General features: G+C 43.4%; 1 protein-coding gene across 4 annotated transcripts in view; it reads right to left on the bottom strand.

Moving 5' to 3' along the window:
- Positions 1-5,512, bottom strand: part of Desi2 (desumoylating isopeptidase 2) — a 50,058-nt gene extending 44,546 nt beyond the window's left edge. For all 4 annotated transcript variants that reach the window (XM_085843336.1, XM_021167083.3, XM_029476481.2 and 1 more), the window contains exon 1: positions 5,116-5,512. Coding sequence is in view for 3 of the 4 variants with exons in the window: in XM_021167083.3 (XP_021022742.1) it covers positions 5,116-5,157 (42 nt within the window). In the remaining variant the exon portion in view is untranslated. The remainder of the gene's footprint in view (positions 1-5,115) is intronic.
- Between the last annotated feature and the right edge of the window lie 7,750 nt (positions 5,513-13,262).

The raw sequence follows: 13,262 nt of genomic DNA, 5'->3' as shown, positions 1-13,262 counted from the left end.
TAGTACAATGTCGCAAAGCCTTCCACATTCCACCCAGACCCCACATGTTAGGGTTCTTCACAGCACCAGGCCACTCCCTGGTATCAAGTTCTGTTCTGTATTAGATACTTTTGCATTGCTGTGACAGAATACCATGGCCAAGACAACTTACACAAAGAAGGGTTTATAAAGGTAGAGAGCACCTGAGGAATGACACCTGAGGTTGTTTGACCTCCACATGTGCTTGTGGGCAAACAATTCAGAAAGTCAGATGTATGATGGACAAAGTTGCCTATAGAGGCAAGAAGCCAGCAATCTACTTATTCAGGTGCAGCATAGTTACACTGGAGTCAATTCTGAACAATCTCTGGAAGGAAAGACTCTTTCTCTTAGAATGGAGGTGCAGGTAGAACTGTCCCCCTCCTCAATACATCGAACTTCCACATTTTGTTATATGATGACACTAAATTTAGTGACACTAAATAATTACGGCAGTAATTCTGCAACTGTGAGGGCACAAATCAAAGAGAAATGCCAGCAAGTTGAGCAGAGATGAGTAGAAGGTTGCAAAATGTTAATATGACTGAGCTGCTAAACTACCTCTTTTTTTGGGGGAGGGGGGGGGTTCTCTGTATAGCCCTGGCTGTCCTGGAATTCACTTTGTAGACCAGGTTGGCCTTGAACTCAGGATTCCGCCTGCCCCTGCCTCCTGAGTGCTGGGATTAAAGGCGTGCGCCACCACGCCCTGCCTAAACTATCTCTTTTTAACCTCTGGATTTAAGACAGTATCTTTCCAATTTAAGCTGCTGATTGTCAAGTTCTGTTACTTTTACACTGACCAACCAAAACAAAGTTGGACCAGGCCGGGTGACTGACTGTGAAGGGTTTATAATAGCTACTTAGGCTTACGTCCAAGTTTTTGGTTTGAGATGCTGAGTAGAATGTTGGCTACCAAAAGTGGTAGAGGTGGAAATTGGGGTGAGAATGGGGAGTACATAGTGGGAAAGAAAAGCATAGGGAGGCATAGAAAGGAGGGAGGGAGGAGGGGATGTCTGCTGCTAGTCATGTGGATTCGCAGATTTCACGGAACTGATTATCAAAGAGTGTATTTAGTATATAATAGATGAGTGTATACAGACCTCATTTAGCAAGTTTAATTTCAATCTACAGATGTATGAAAAGACATACCTTATCACACCTTCATAACTTCAAACTCTCTTGGAGGAGTCTGAGAATCAGGCCAAAACAATGCAATCCAGGCAGAAATGTCCTAATTGGAGGAGTTCTAGGCTGTCTGTTTTCTATTTTTTAAAGACTTTGAAAACACATAGGCACTATTTTTAAAAAGGAAGAACCTTAACTTCTTTCTAGAATGTATAAACTAATTTTGACTTGTATATTTTAATTTTTAAGAAATACATTAGTGGCTGAAATAGGCTGAAATATACAAATTCTGGATCTATGAAAAATAAAGACTGTTAAAGCAATGTCTTAGTTAGGGTTTTTATTCCTGCACAAACACCATGACCAAGAAGCAAGTTGGGGAGGAAAGGGTTTATTCAGCTTACTCTTCCACAGCTGTTCATCACCAAAGGAAGTCAGAACTGGAACTCAAGCAGGTCAGGAAGCAGGAGCTGATGCAGAGGCCATGGAGGGATGTTACTTACTGGCTTGCTTCCCCTGGCTTGCTCAACCTGCTCTCTTATAGAAACCAAGACTACCAGCCCAGAGATGGTCCCACCCACAAGGGGCCTTTCCCCCTTGATCACTAATTGAGAAAATGCCATACAGTTGGATCTCATGGAGGCATTTCCTCAACTGAAGCTCCTTTCTCTGTGATAACTCCAGCCTGTGTCAAGTTGACACACAAAACCAGCCAGTACAAACAACTATAACAGAATTTTTTCCCAGTAATTGAAAGAAATCTGAGTCACTGATTAGCTATTCGTATAGGTGGATTAGGAATATATGAGTAATCCATTGCTAAGTTTCAAAGAATTACTCCTGGCCATATTTTATTGGTAGTAGGTTGTCCCAAAAAATTCAGAGGACTCTAATCACCAAAAAAAAAAAAAAAAAAAAAAAAAAAAGTAATACAGGATAAATAACCTTTTGAGGAATATATTAGACCTCAACAAAAAGGAAGATAAGGGCAACCCTGCTGGTAATTACGTATGTATGAGGCAGAGGAGTGATCTCCTGCCATCCAACCTATCGAAAAGGAAAAATGGTCATAGCTGAAGCAGGTGACAAAAAGACACAGGATCTATGAGAACTGACTGATGATTCTAACAGGAAGAAACAGTGGTTGGTTTTGGAACAGCTGCTGTACTAGGCTTATAAACAACAGCATTCATCATCAAAGGCATGTATCTACAAAGAACAGAAATTATAGGTAAAGATAAAAGGAAACTACCTGAGCATCAAGCAAAATACATCACAAAGTAAAACTGGTTTGTGAAAAATGGGTATAACAGGAAAAAATGTATACCTCAATCTACTTGGCTTTGTCCTAATGGAACTGTGGTCACTCCCTTGGCACAGAGTTCCTGCCATCCTTCACCCACTCGATATGGAGTTTTCTTTCATGCATCCTACCCTCCAGTTAAACTAGACTAGATCAAAGTTCCCATTTCAGCCTGGGCTTCCCTACTCTTGTTCTCTGTTCATGCTGACTGATCTCTGCCCTTGAAGAGTCTATCAATGCTTCTTGTTTACCTTTTTTCTCTTTCATTATTTCCTGATTCTACAACCACAAAATAGTCTTTGGATCCTCACTCTGCTCTAAATTATAACTCTTCTTATGTCTTCCTTATGATACCCCAAATTCCTTAAAGCAGACAGGTAATGGATCCTGCCTCTGGTTTCAATGTCATCAAAATTAAATGAGTAATGGAAAGTTTTTACATTAGAGATAAAAGCATTCATAGACAAAAGCCTTTAAAAGCACATACAAGAGTAAGTCTCTTAAATAAACATTTTTATTCAAATGCTTCTCTTCCGGTTGACGAAATAAGGCAATTTGTAAGAAATAACTAAGGGAATTATTCAATAGAGACAATAGTGAATCAAACTATCATCTAGAATTTCTAGATCCTGCTTTTTAGTCACTTAGGCTTTTTCTGGCTGCTTTCTCTGTATTTACTAGAGTGGCAAGAAGAATAAGCTCTTTTGTGATTATTTCAGATTTTAGCATCATTCAAAACTGTCTTCCCCTAAAAAAACATTCCTTTGAATATCATCCCTAGCCCTTACAACTTCACAATCAGTAACGATTTTCCTGATTCATAGAACACACACTATATGCCATGTAGTGCATATTCAATTTAATCTAAAAAGCAAAACTCTATTTGACAGATTTCTTTGGGTTATGAAACTATAGCCACTGGTCACTGCATAATCCCAACTGATTAAAAATATAGACGATTGTGGCTCACAATCATGTACAATGTGATCTGATGTGCTCTTCTGATGTGTCTGAAGACAGCTAGCGTGTACTCATACACATAAAATAAATAAATCTTTAAAAAATATAGATATTTCAATATATATTCTCCAGAGTAAAACATATCCTGAGGAATAGTTTATAAGAGTCTTCACCAGTTTAAAAAAAATCCAAAGTCTGATAGGCAAGAGGCAGTGAAATACTAAAAGGGCAATATTAAAGCTGACAATGGTGGTGCAGGCCTCCAATCCCTGCAGAGGCATAGGCAGGGGATCTCTGAGAGTTTGAGGCCAGCCTGTTCTACAGAGATAGTTCCAAGATAGCCAGAACTACACAGACAAACTCTGCCTCAAAACAACAACTAAACAACAGGGGGCAAAATTAAGTCTTAAGAAAAGATTCCCATGGAACACAAAAAGTTTAAACCCAGAGAATAATTTCTTAACCAGTAGAGTAGGCTGTTAGTCATACAACACACATGCTCTGAATCTCCTGCTCCAGTTATCCAACTTTTCCCTTCATGATTCACTTTTCCTAGTCTGTTACTCTACCTCTCATCTCCAGACTTACACTGGAACCTACTAGAAGAGAAACCTCGCTTCTAGTTACCAGCAGACCATGCCCTGTCAACGTTAACTTCTAGATATGGCATAAGGAATCCTTTTCTATCAATAGCTCCCCGTTCATTTAAAAACTTATAAACAATACAAAGAAGAGCTTAGAGCTGTAAATAAGAGCAAAGACTTCTTACTGTTGAATTTATTCTAAGTACTTTTAAGCCAACAGAAATAATGCTGGAGAAATTTCATGTGTCAATGCGTAGCCAAGAAATTTCAGGCTTTTCAGGGGAAGGCTATCCTTTACAAAACAAACATTAAGTAACCAAAGGAGCGGGTACACACCCAAACGTGCCTTCCCTGCAGCGATCATTCTCTACCAGGTGCTTCTTCTAGGGGTATTATTGCACTCGCAACCCGAGGGGACCCAGCCTTTGAACCCTAGCCTGTGTGTTTGCAGTTCTTCAAAGTTAGATGAGATAATAAACAAGGTTGTCCTTCCCTCTCTAGCGGTCACGTCATCCACCTGTTGCATCACCTGGAAAGTGGTCTTCGGATTCTAGGATCACCCCTGTGATCGCTAAATAATTCAACGGCGCTATTTTCTACATAAATTTTCGCTTCATTCATTTTTATGAGGATGCCTTGGAGGTGAGGGTGTATTGGCTCCGGTTCACCTTTGGGGAGCCGCTAGCATCCTCATCGGAGCTGTGACTTTCTAGACTTGAAGGGCTTGAGAGTTGTCGGAAGCCTCGAGCATTTGGAGACAGACAAGGGCCAGCAGGAGCAGGGCAGAGGGGAGCTGAGCAGCTTAGAGGCCAGGTGGCAGTTGGGAGGTCGCCCAGCGACCGAAGCTTCGCGGATAGGACACGGCTCATCCGCCCAGGGGTCGGGCCCACAGCCAGGGGAGCTGAGGGCTGGGACGAGGCTCCAGCCCAAGCCCTCCTTCGGACTGACTGGGACACCTCCAGGAGGCGCGCCGGCCAGTCTCGGGATTAGAAGACAGCGCGACTGTCCCCTCCCCCCACCCCTGAGAACTAAGCTGGAGGCGGAGGCGCGAGGCAGGAAGCTCCGGGCCGGGGTCCCGACCCCTGACAGGGCCGGCCGGCGCGGGCCGCCAGGGGACGTACTCACCATGTCGTAGACGTTGAGCACCACTAACTGGTTAGCCCCCATCCTTCTCCCCACGGCCGCCGCCTCGTCCTCCAGCCGCTCGGTCTCCGCGGGGCGGAGGCCGCTGCCACCCCCGCGGGCGCCTCAGGCAGGGCTCGAGCCGGGCACTAAGCGTCCAGCCCGGCCCACCGCAGCCGGGGCGGAAGCATCCGGCAGCCGGGACCGCTCCCGGGAGACGCAGCCAGAAACCTGTACGAGGACCGGGCCAGACAGGTGGAGAGGCAGCTCCAGCTCAGGCGCCTCCCCTCAGCCGCAGACACGTGGGGGAAGGCGGAGCCTGGGCAAGGGGCGGGCTTTAGGCACCCTGGAGGCGGGGCCCGGCTGGATCCAGGGATGAGCCCGCCTGCGCGTTGAGGCTCTCAGGCTCTGCAGCTGGAGACCTAAAATGGCGACAGGCTGGATGCCTCTTCACCCTGGTGGCTCGAGGTCGCAGAAAGACTACCGTTCCCAGAAAGTAGAGCGAGAACCCGCGATTCCTATTGGGCGTGTAAGCAGTCTGACTACATATCCCAGCATGCACCAGGATATTGTAGGCCCTCACGTCTCCCTGGGAGACTACAGTTCCCAGGATGTCATGCGAAGAGTTTGTTCAGGGAACCTTTGCTGTTCGTCCTTGGCGAGCAGAGACTCCATTTGCCTTTTAGTTTTCAGTGCTGTTTCTGGTGTTTGTAGCGTGAGATGTGAATCCAACGCAATGTGAAGAAGTGATGACTAAGTTTTCCAAAGCCCTTCTGCTTTTTTTTTATTTTTGAAACTATAGAAGTGAGGCAATAAAGGGAGGAAGGTTACCCTTGTAAAAGTAGGATGTAAGAAAGTCTCAGTTAACCCTCAAAACGGAATTCACATTTCGTGAATGACAGAAAGCTAGTCAAATATAAGAGAGCCAAGAATTCCAATTAGAGGAGACAAAAGTACATAGACATAAGACATGTTTTCTGTATTTAAGGAACAAAATAAAAGTTCTCTGTGGCTAGAATAGAATATAATGAGCAAAGAGGTCATCCGTGGACAGGCAGTTAAATGGTCAGAAGACATCCTGAGTTTTCAGTTAACTGAGATTGAATATCTATTTTACATTTTAGATTTATCAATTGTGTGTGTGTTTGTGTGTCTCTGAGTGTGAAAGAGTGAGACAGAGAGGGAAAGACAGAGAGGCAGATACAGAGAGGGGTGCAGGTGACCAAAGAGGACAGAGGGCAGGGATGCTCTGCAACTGAAGTTATAGGCTGCTGTAAGTTGCTTGACCTACGTGCTGGGAACCAAACTGAGATCCTCTGCAGAGCAACAAGTGCTTTTAGTGGGCAAGCCTCCTCTCCAAACTCTGAGGTTGGATTTTAAATGAAGAGTTGGTAGGGTTTGAGCCAAGAAACGACATGAATATGTACATAAGTCTCAAAAGATTTCTTGAGAGCTAGAGAGAAGGCTCAGTGATTAAGAGCACTGGCTGCTCTTCCAGAGGTCCTGAGTTTCATTCCCAGCAACCACATGGTGGCCTACAACCATCTATATTTGGGATCAGATGCCCTCTTCTGGAATGTCTGAAGACAGATACGATGTACTCAGATAAATAAAGTAAATAACTTTAAAAACTTAAACATTACTTGAGTTTCTGTGTGAAATTTTAATGAGGCACGGGAAATAGAAACATGACGATTAATGTGGTAAATTATAAAAGTGGCTTCTCAAATTATATATGACCTTTGATGCCTCTCTCTACTGTCTTTAGCAAGCCTTGACTTGATTTGGTCAGTGGGATATTAACAGATATAATGCAAGAGATTTAAAAAGCACTTTGGATTTGTGGCTTGGTTTCTCCCTCATCTTGGGAGTCTAGTGACCAGACTTATATTAAAAAGTGTGGACATTATATTTGTTGGGGGAGTTAGGGGTAGTCTCAAAAATAGGTCCCTGATGGTTGACACATTTGGGTAGATAGTATGCTATTCATAATACATCAAATATTTGAGGGAGAAGTAGGTTAGAAAGGGAAATGAAATTACTGTTAGGTCATGTTATACTTTCAGTGTCTTTTAGAGGCTCATGAGATGTTGAGTAGGCATTTGCATAAATGAAATGGAGTCACAACCATTAATCTGACTAAAATAATCATTTCAGTAGAACTTAAAGCCTAGAGACTTGTTGGGCAGTCTTTCTGTTGCTGTGATAACACATGTTCTGACAGAAAGCAGCTTAGGGCAGAACAGGTTTAGGGGTCACAGTCTATCACTGAAGGAAGAAGTCAGGACAGGGCACAAACTTAAAGCAAGCACCTTGGAGGAGCAGTGCCTGCTGGCTCAATCACTGGCTTATGGTTGGCTAGCTTTTTAAATGAAATTCAAGACAACCTGTCCAGGGGATGTGACACCCAGGGTAGACTGGGCCCTCTTATATCAATTAATTAAGACAATACCCACAGACTAATTTGATAAAGGTAATCCATTAATTGGGACTTCTTTTGCAGATGACTATAGGCTATGTGAAATTAAGGGTTGAAGCACTAGGAAATATTGAAAAAATGCAGCTGGAAAGAAATATTAAAAGGGGGAGAAGGTGGATGGTCAGGCTAAAGAAGGCAATATGGGGAGGACAACTAACATGAATAGCCTTTGGAAAAACCATATGGAAATGTACTATTGTAAAAGCATCATAACATTATTTAACATTAACATTACACTATTGCCAAGACTATTGGTTATTATTTTCGTTTTGTTTTGTTTTGTTTTGTTTTTGAGACAGGGTTTCTCTGTATAGCCCTGCCTGTCCTGGAACTCACTTTGTAGACCAGGCTGGCCTCAAACTCAGAAATCTGCCTGCCTCTGCCTCCCAAGTGCTGGGATTAAAGGTGTATGCCACCACACCTGGCTTGGTTAGTTTTTTTTAAAGATTTATTTATTTTTTTATTTATTTATTTTTTAATATGTGAAGTACATTTGAAGTAATTTGAATCTTTTTTTTTTAAAGATTTATTTATTGATTATATGTAAGTACACTGTAGCTGCCTTCAGATACCAGAAAAGGGAGTCAGATCTTGTTACGGATGGTTGTGAGCCACCATGTGGTTGCTGGGATTTGAACTCCGGACCTTTGGAAGAGGAGTTGGGTGCTCTTACCCACTGAGCCATCTCACCATCCCCCAAAGATTTATTTTTTTATGTATGTGAGTACACTGTAGCTGTACAGATGGTTGTGAGCTTTCATGTGGTTGTTGGGAATTGAGTTTTAGGACCTCTGCTCACTCATGTCAGCCCTGCTAGCTCAGGCCTTGTTCACTCCTACCCAAAGATTTATTTATTACTATACATAAGTACACTGCAGCTGCCTTCAGATGCACCAGAAGAGAGCATCCGATCTCATTACAGGTATTTATGAGCCACCTTGTGGTTGCCATTGGTTGCTGGGATTTGAACTCAGGACCTTTGGTCAGTGCTCTTATCTGCTGAGCCATCCCACCAGCCCTACTTGCCATAGCCTTACAGAAAGGCCTTATTGCCAAAAGCACCACTTATGTCATCAAACGTCGAAAAATGGATCTGTTGGCCAACTAGAAGCTTCCTCCCTACTGACTAGTGTTCATGGTACTGAGGTGTATTGGTCATGATACCAGAGGAGAAAAGTAACCATCAGTCTGACCTAGGTACAATCCTGGTTGCCACAGTAGCAGCTTGGCTACAAGACACATGATGTAATGAGGCAGCAGTGGCACAAAGTTACAGGGGTAACCAACCACAGTTTTCTTATTTATTTATTTATTTATTTATTTATTTATTTATTTATCTATCGATCTATCTATTTAATCTGGGCTTATGGATTGCTCTGTGAACTGGAACTCAAACCTCAAACTGTTAAAGTGGCTAAGAAGCTGCAACTCAATAGATCATAGACCCAGGGGAAAACCCTACTACTATCACTTTGCAAAGGAACATAGTAATAAAATGAGCCCTGAGGATAAACTGTTATGTCTATAGATCAGTGCTTTACTCACCCCAATCTCAGAAGTTTCTTCCTGCAGTAGATGGTAATTGATACCCATAAATGAGCAATGCACAAATTGACATGGACTAGCAATAGTAGAACATAGGATGAAAGAATATTTGACATAGTTATCAAGAGACAGATCAATTTCTGAATGTTGTGGCTTAGACCTGTAATCCTACCAGTTGGGAGCCTGAGACAGGGGAATTACCACGGAGTTCAAGGCCTGCGTGGGCTATGTAGTGACTTCTAGGCCAGTCTGGAATACAGTGTGAGATACTGTCTCAAAATAAATTGAGTAGAGTAATACAAATCTAAAAAGGAATCTGAGAATGTGGTTCAGTTGATAGAGTGCTTGTCTAATGTACATAAAGCAAGTGTGTTTGATCCACAGCATTGTGTAAAGCTGGGTATGGTAGCTCCCTGCCTAGCACTCGGTGTGGGGAGGAAGTAAAGGCAAGAGTATCCAGAAGTTCAGGGTCATTTTCAGCTATCTGGTAAGTCTGAAGCCTGCTGAGGTCTCTGTGTGACCTTCTCTAAAAAGGGAGGGAGAGTGGGAGGGAGAGAGAGAGAGAGAGAGAGAGAGAGAGAGAGAGAGAGAGAGAGAACGAGAACTAAGGTGTGGGAGATCCAGAAATAACTGAACACCAAGGCTTGGTGATCAATGAAGAGAGTCTGGAATTTAAACTCTTCCTCATCCTCCTCTTCTTCCCCCTATTCTCCATCTTCCCTCTATTCTCCTCTCTTCTCTTTTAGGTTTTAAAACAGGATTTGTCAGGTGCTGGAGAAATGGCTCAGCGGTTAAGAGCACTGACTCTTCTTCCTGAGGTCCCGACTTCAACTCCCAGAAACCACATGGTAGTTCACAACCATCTGTAATGGGATCTGATGCCCTCTTCTGGTGTGTCTGAAGACAGCTACAGTGTACTCATCTACATAAAATGAATAAAATCTTAAAAAAAAAAAGACAGGATTTGTCTGTATAACAACCATGACTACCCTAGAACTTGCTTTGTAGACCAGATCTGCCTATATCTACTGCTGTGCTGGTATTAAAGGCATGAGCCATCAGGCCTGGCTTGAATTTAAAGTTTCTGAAGATGGAATTCAACACCGACTACTCATGTTCACATGCATAGATCAGTGCTGCTCTCAGTCTTGGACAAATAGTCTCTTTATTGCAGCAGACTTTTTGTTTGTTTGTTTGTTTTTCGAGACAGGGTTTCTGTGTGGGTTTCTGTAGCCCTGGCTGTCCTGGAACTCACTCTGTAGACCAGGCTGGCCTTGAACTCAGAAATCTGCCTGTCTCTGCCTCCCAGGTGCTGGGATTAAAGGCATGCGCCACCACTGCCTGGCCTGCACTAGACTCTTAATTGGTCAAAATGCCCCAGTGTCAGAGGGTTAGTGCATTATCAGTGGGACAGTGGAGTGCTGAACCTTAAGTAAGACATTTGTATCATCCTCTCTAAAGTTTTGGGGGGCATCACAGTAGAGAGGATGCATATTAGTCACCGGTCTCTAGGTTCACTGAGTGTGTAGATTGTAATAATTTACAGTCTGTAGTCCAACTAATCAAACCAGTCTGAGAAACAGAAATGTGTTTCTGTCAACAACACTGGAAGGAGTTGGACGTCTGAAGAGCGCTTTGACATCAGGCACAGAGATGCAGAATTTGGAGTTTGCCCTGCTGGGTATCAGTGGCTCTGGCTGTAGTTCAGTCTTTCCTATGCTTCCTTTCCTTCCTTTTAGAATGGTAAGGTAGCCAGGCAGTTGGTGGGACAAGGTATGCCTTCAATCCCAGCACTTGGGAGGCAGAGACAATCAAATCTTTGAGGTTAAGGTCAGCCCTGTCTTGAATAAGTAAAATAAAACAAAACTATATATATTATATATATATAAATATGTTATATGTAAATATATATTATATACAAATATATATTATATGTGAATATATATATGTATATATTCAGTGCCATTAGATTTTGGAAGTATGTAACTTTTTAGTTTTACAGGTGTTTACAGTTAAGAGATTTCCTTCAGTCTCAGAAAACTTTGGACTTTGGATTTTTAATGTGTTGAGACTGTTGTAGATTCTGAGGACTTTTGAAGTTGTGCTAAATGCATTTTGCATTATGATAGTTCCTATAAGGCTATTGGGGTGGGGGAGGCAAGGGAGTGGAATGTGGTGGTTTGAAGGAAAATGGCTTCCATAGGCTTATACATTTGAATGCTTAGTCTCCAGTTGTGGATGATTAAGCTGTGGCCTTAATGGAGTTGGTGTGGCCTTGTTGAAAGAGGTGTGTCACTGGGTTGGGCTTTGAGGTTTCCAAAGACAATGCTAGGCCCAGTGTGTGTCTCTCCCTGCTGCCTGTAGATCAGGATGTAAAGCTTTCCTCTACTGCCCCAGCACCATGCCTGCTTCTGTAAGTTGCCTTGATCATGCTGTTTTATCGCAGCAACAGAAAAGTAACTAACACAGGTAGGAAACAGGAACTCCTTTCTCTTGTCTCCTAGTCTCTTCCTAGAACCTAGTCCTGGAGGAAGCATCCAGAGAGCCTCAGTGTGGCAGAAATGAAGTTTGCCCAGCACTGGCCACCTGCAACAAAGAGCAAATCATAGAAAGATAGTTCAAACAGAAACAGTAGTAGTTTTGACTAAACTATTTCTTATATCCTGGAAGAACCAATTCCTTATGTCCAGGAGGAAACAGTCCAAACTGTGGGGAGTGTGTCAAGTCCTGAGTGAATATGTATTTGAGCATGTTAAGCATGCCAGTGCCATGGGAATGGAATGGCTTCCCCTGGTGTGTGCATGTTGACAGAAAATACAGACTACAGTTTTCTCTTCCAGGTGAATGGAGGCTGACACTGTCCCCTACAAAGACCTCTACAGCGATTAGCTAACTTGCCGCCTCCTTGTTTGTGTGGTACGTAATCAGTGTGCTGTGTCTCTAAGCCACTGCTGCTATGTCTCCCCCTGAGCACATGGCCCATCTGATACTGGTTCTTCTGTATTTGTATCTGCTGTTGCCTCAATAGGTCAACCCCAAAGCCATGACGGTTTCAAAAGCTGGTAGAATTTAAGTCTATTGCCTGCTATGCTTTCCTGGAAAGCAAATCAGCCCGCATGAACAGCAGCTTAGAATGAACATTATTTCTGTTTCCAGAGTCAGGGAGTAACTAGGGCAGTTTAAGTGAATGCTTCCTACCCAAGTCTATTGAATTACTGCCTTCTGCACCAGCAGAGTCCAATACCTATGGATTGGCTGAGGAGTAGAGACAGGCTTTCATGCTCACCATGTTGCTCGGTAAGTGGGAGGTTTGAATTTGATGCCTCCTAGCCTCTTTGTAAGGCTGCTCCTGAAATAGTAGCTGCTTATCCCAGAACAACTGTTGCAAAAGACAGTAGGTGAACAACCAAGTAGGAAGCCCCATATCGGAAGTGGCCTGGAATCCCTTCTGCTTTATTCTAGTGGTTATGCTAAGTGTGAGCAAGGTGAAGGGAGAGACTACCAAAGTGCATGGGTACCACAAGGCAGGTCCCCTAGACTACCTCAAAGAGTGTGATGGTTTGTGTGGGAAATGGCCACCCACGCATTCATGATCCCGAATATTTGGTCCCCAGCTGGAGGCACTGTGGTAGAGTTCTGTGGAGCCCTTATGAGGCTGGGTCTTGCTGGAGCAAGTGGACTTCTGGAGATCAGGTCTTAAGGACTATAACCTGGCTCTACTTCCATCTCACTTTCTGTTTCCTGACCTACTGTGATGGGAGCGGTGACACCCACATACTTCCACTGCTGGGAACAGCACCATACCCGCCTGTCATGTGGACAGCACCTCTCAAACTCTGAGTGAAAAATGAATGTTTCCTTTCTCAGATACCTGTTGACAGATGTTTGTTTACGCTTATAGAAAGTTTGCCACACCCCTACCGAGGGAGTGACTGAAATGCAGACTAAGGCCTTCCAGGTTACTGGACTCCTTTCTGACCAGTCCTGGGGACTATTTGGGAGGTCACCTGTGCTCCTCTTGGCTCCCTATGGTTCATGCTCTGCTTAGATCCATCACTACTGGCTGAATTCACTGACTAACTCAGTTGAATTTGAAGCCAGTATTGAAGAATAACACCCAGTTTCA

The sequence above is a fragment of the Mus caroli genome, unplaced genomic scaffold (assembly GCF_978045245.1).
Source record: "Mus caroli unplaced genomic scaffold, Mus_caroli_1 scaffold_1, whole genome shotgun sequence".
Taxonomy (NCBI): domain Eukaryota; kingdom Metazoa; phylum Chordata; class Mammalia; order Rodentia; family Muridae; genus Mus; species Mus caroli.
The sequence above is the reverse complement of the archived record's forward strand: the minus strand, read 5'-3'. Positions and strand labels throughout refer to the sequence as shown.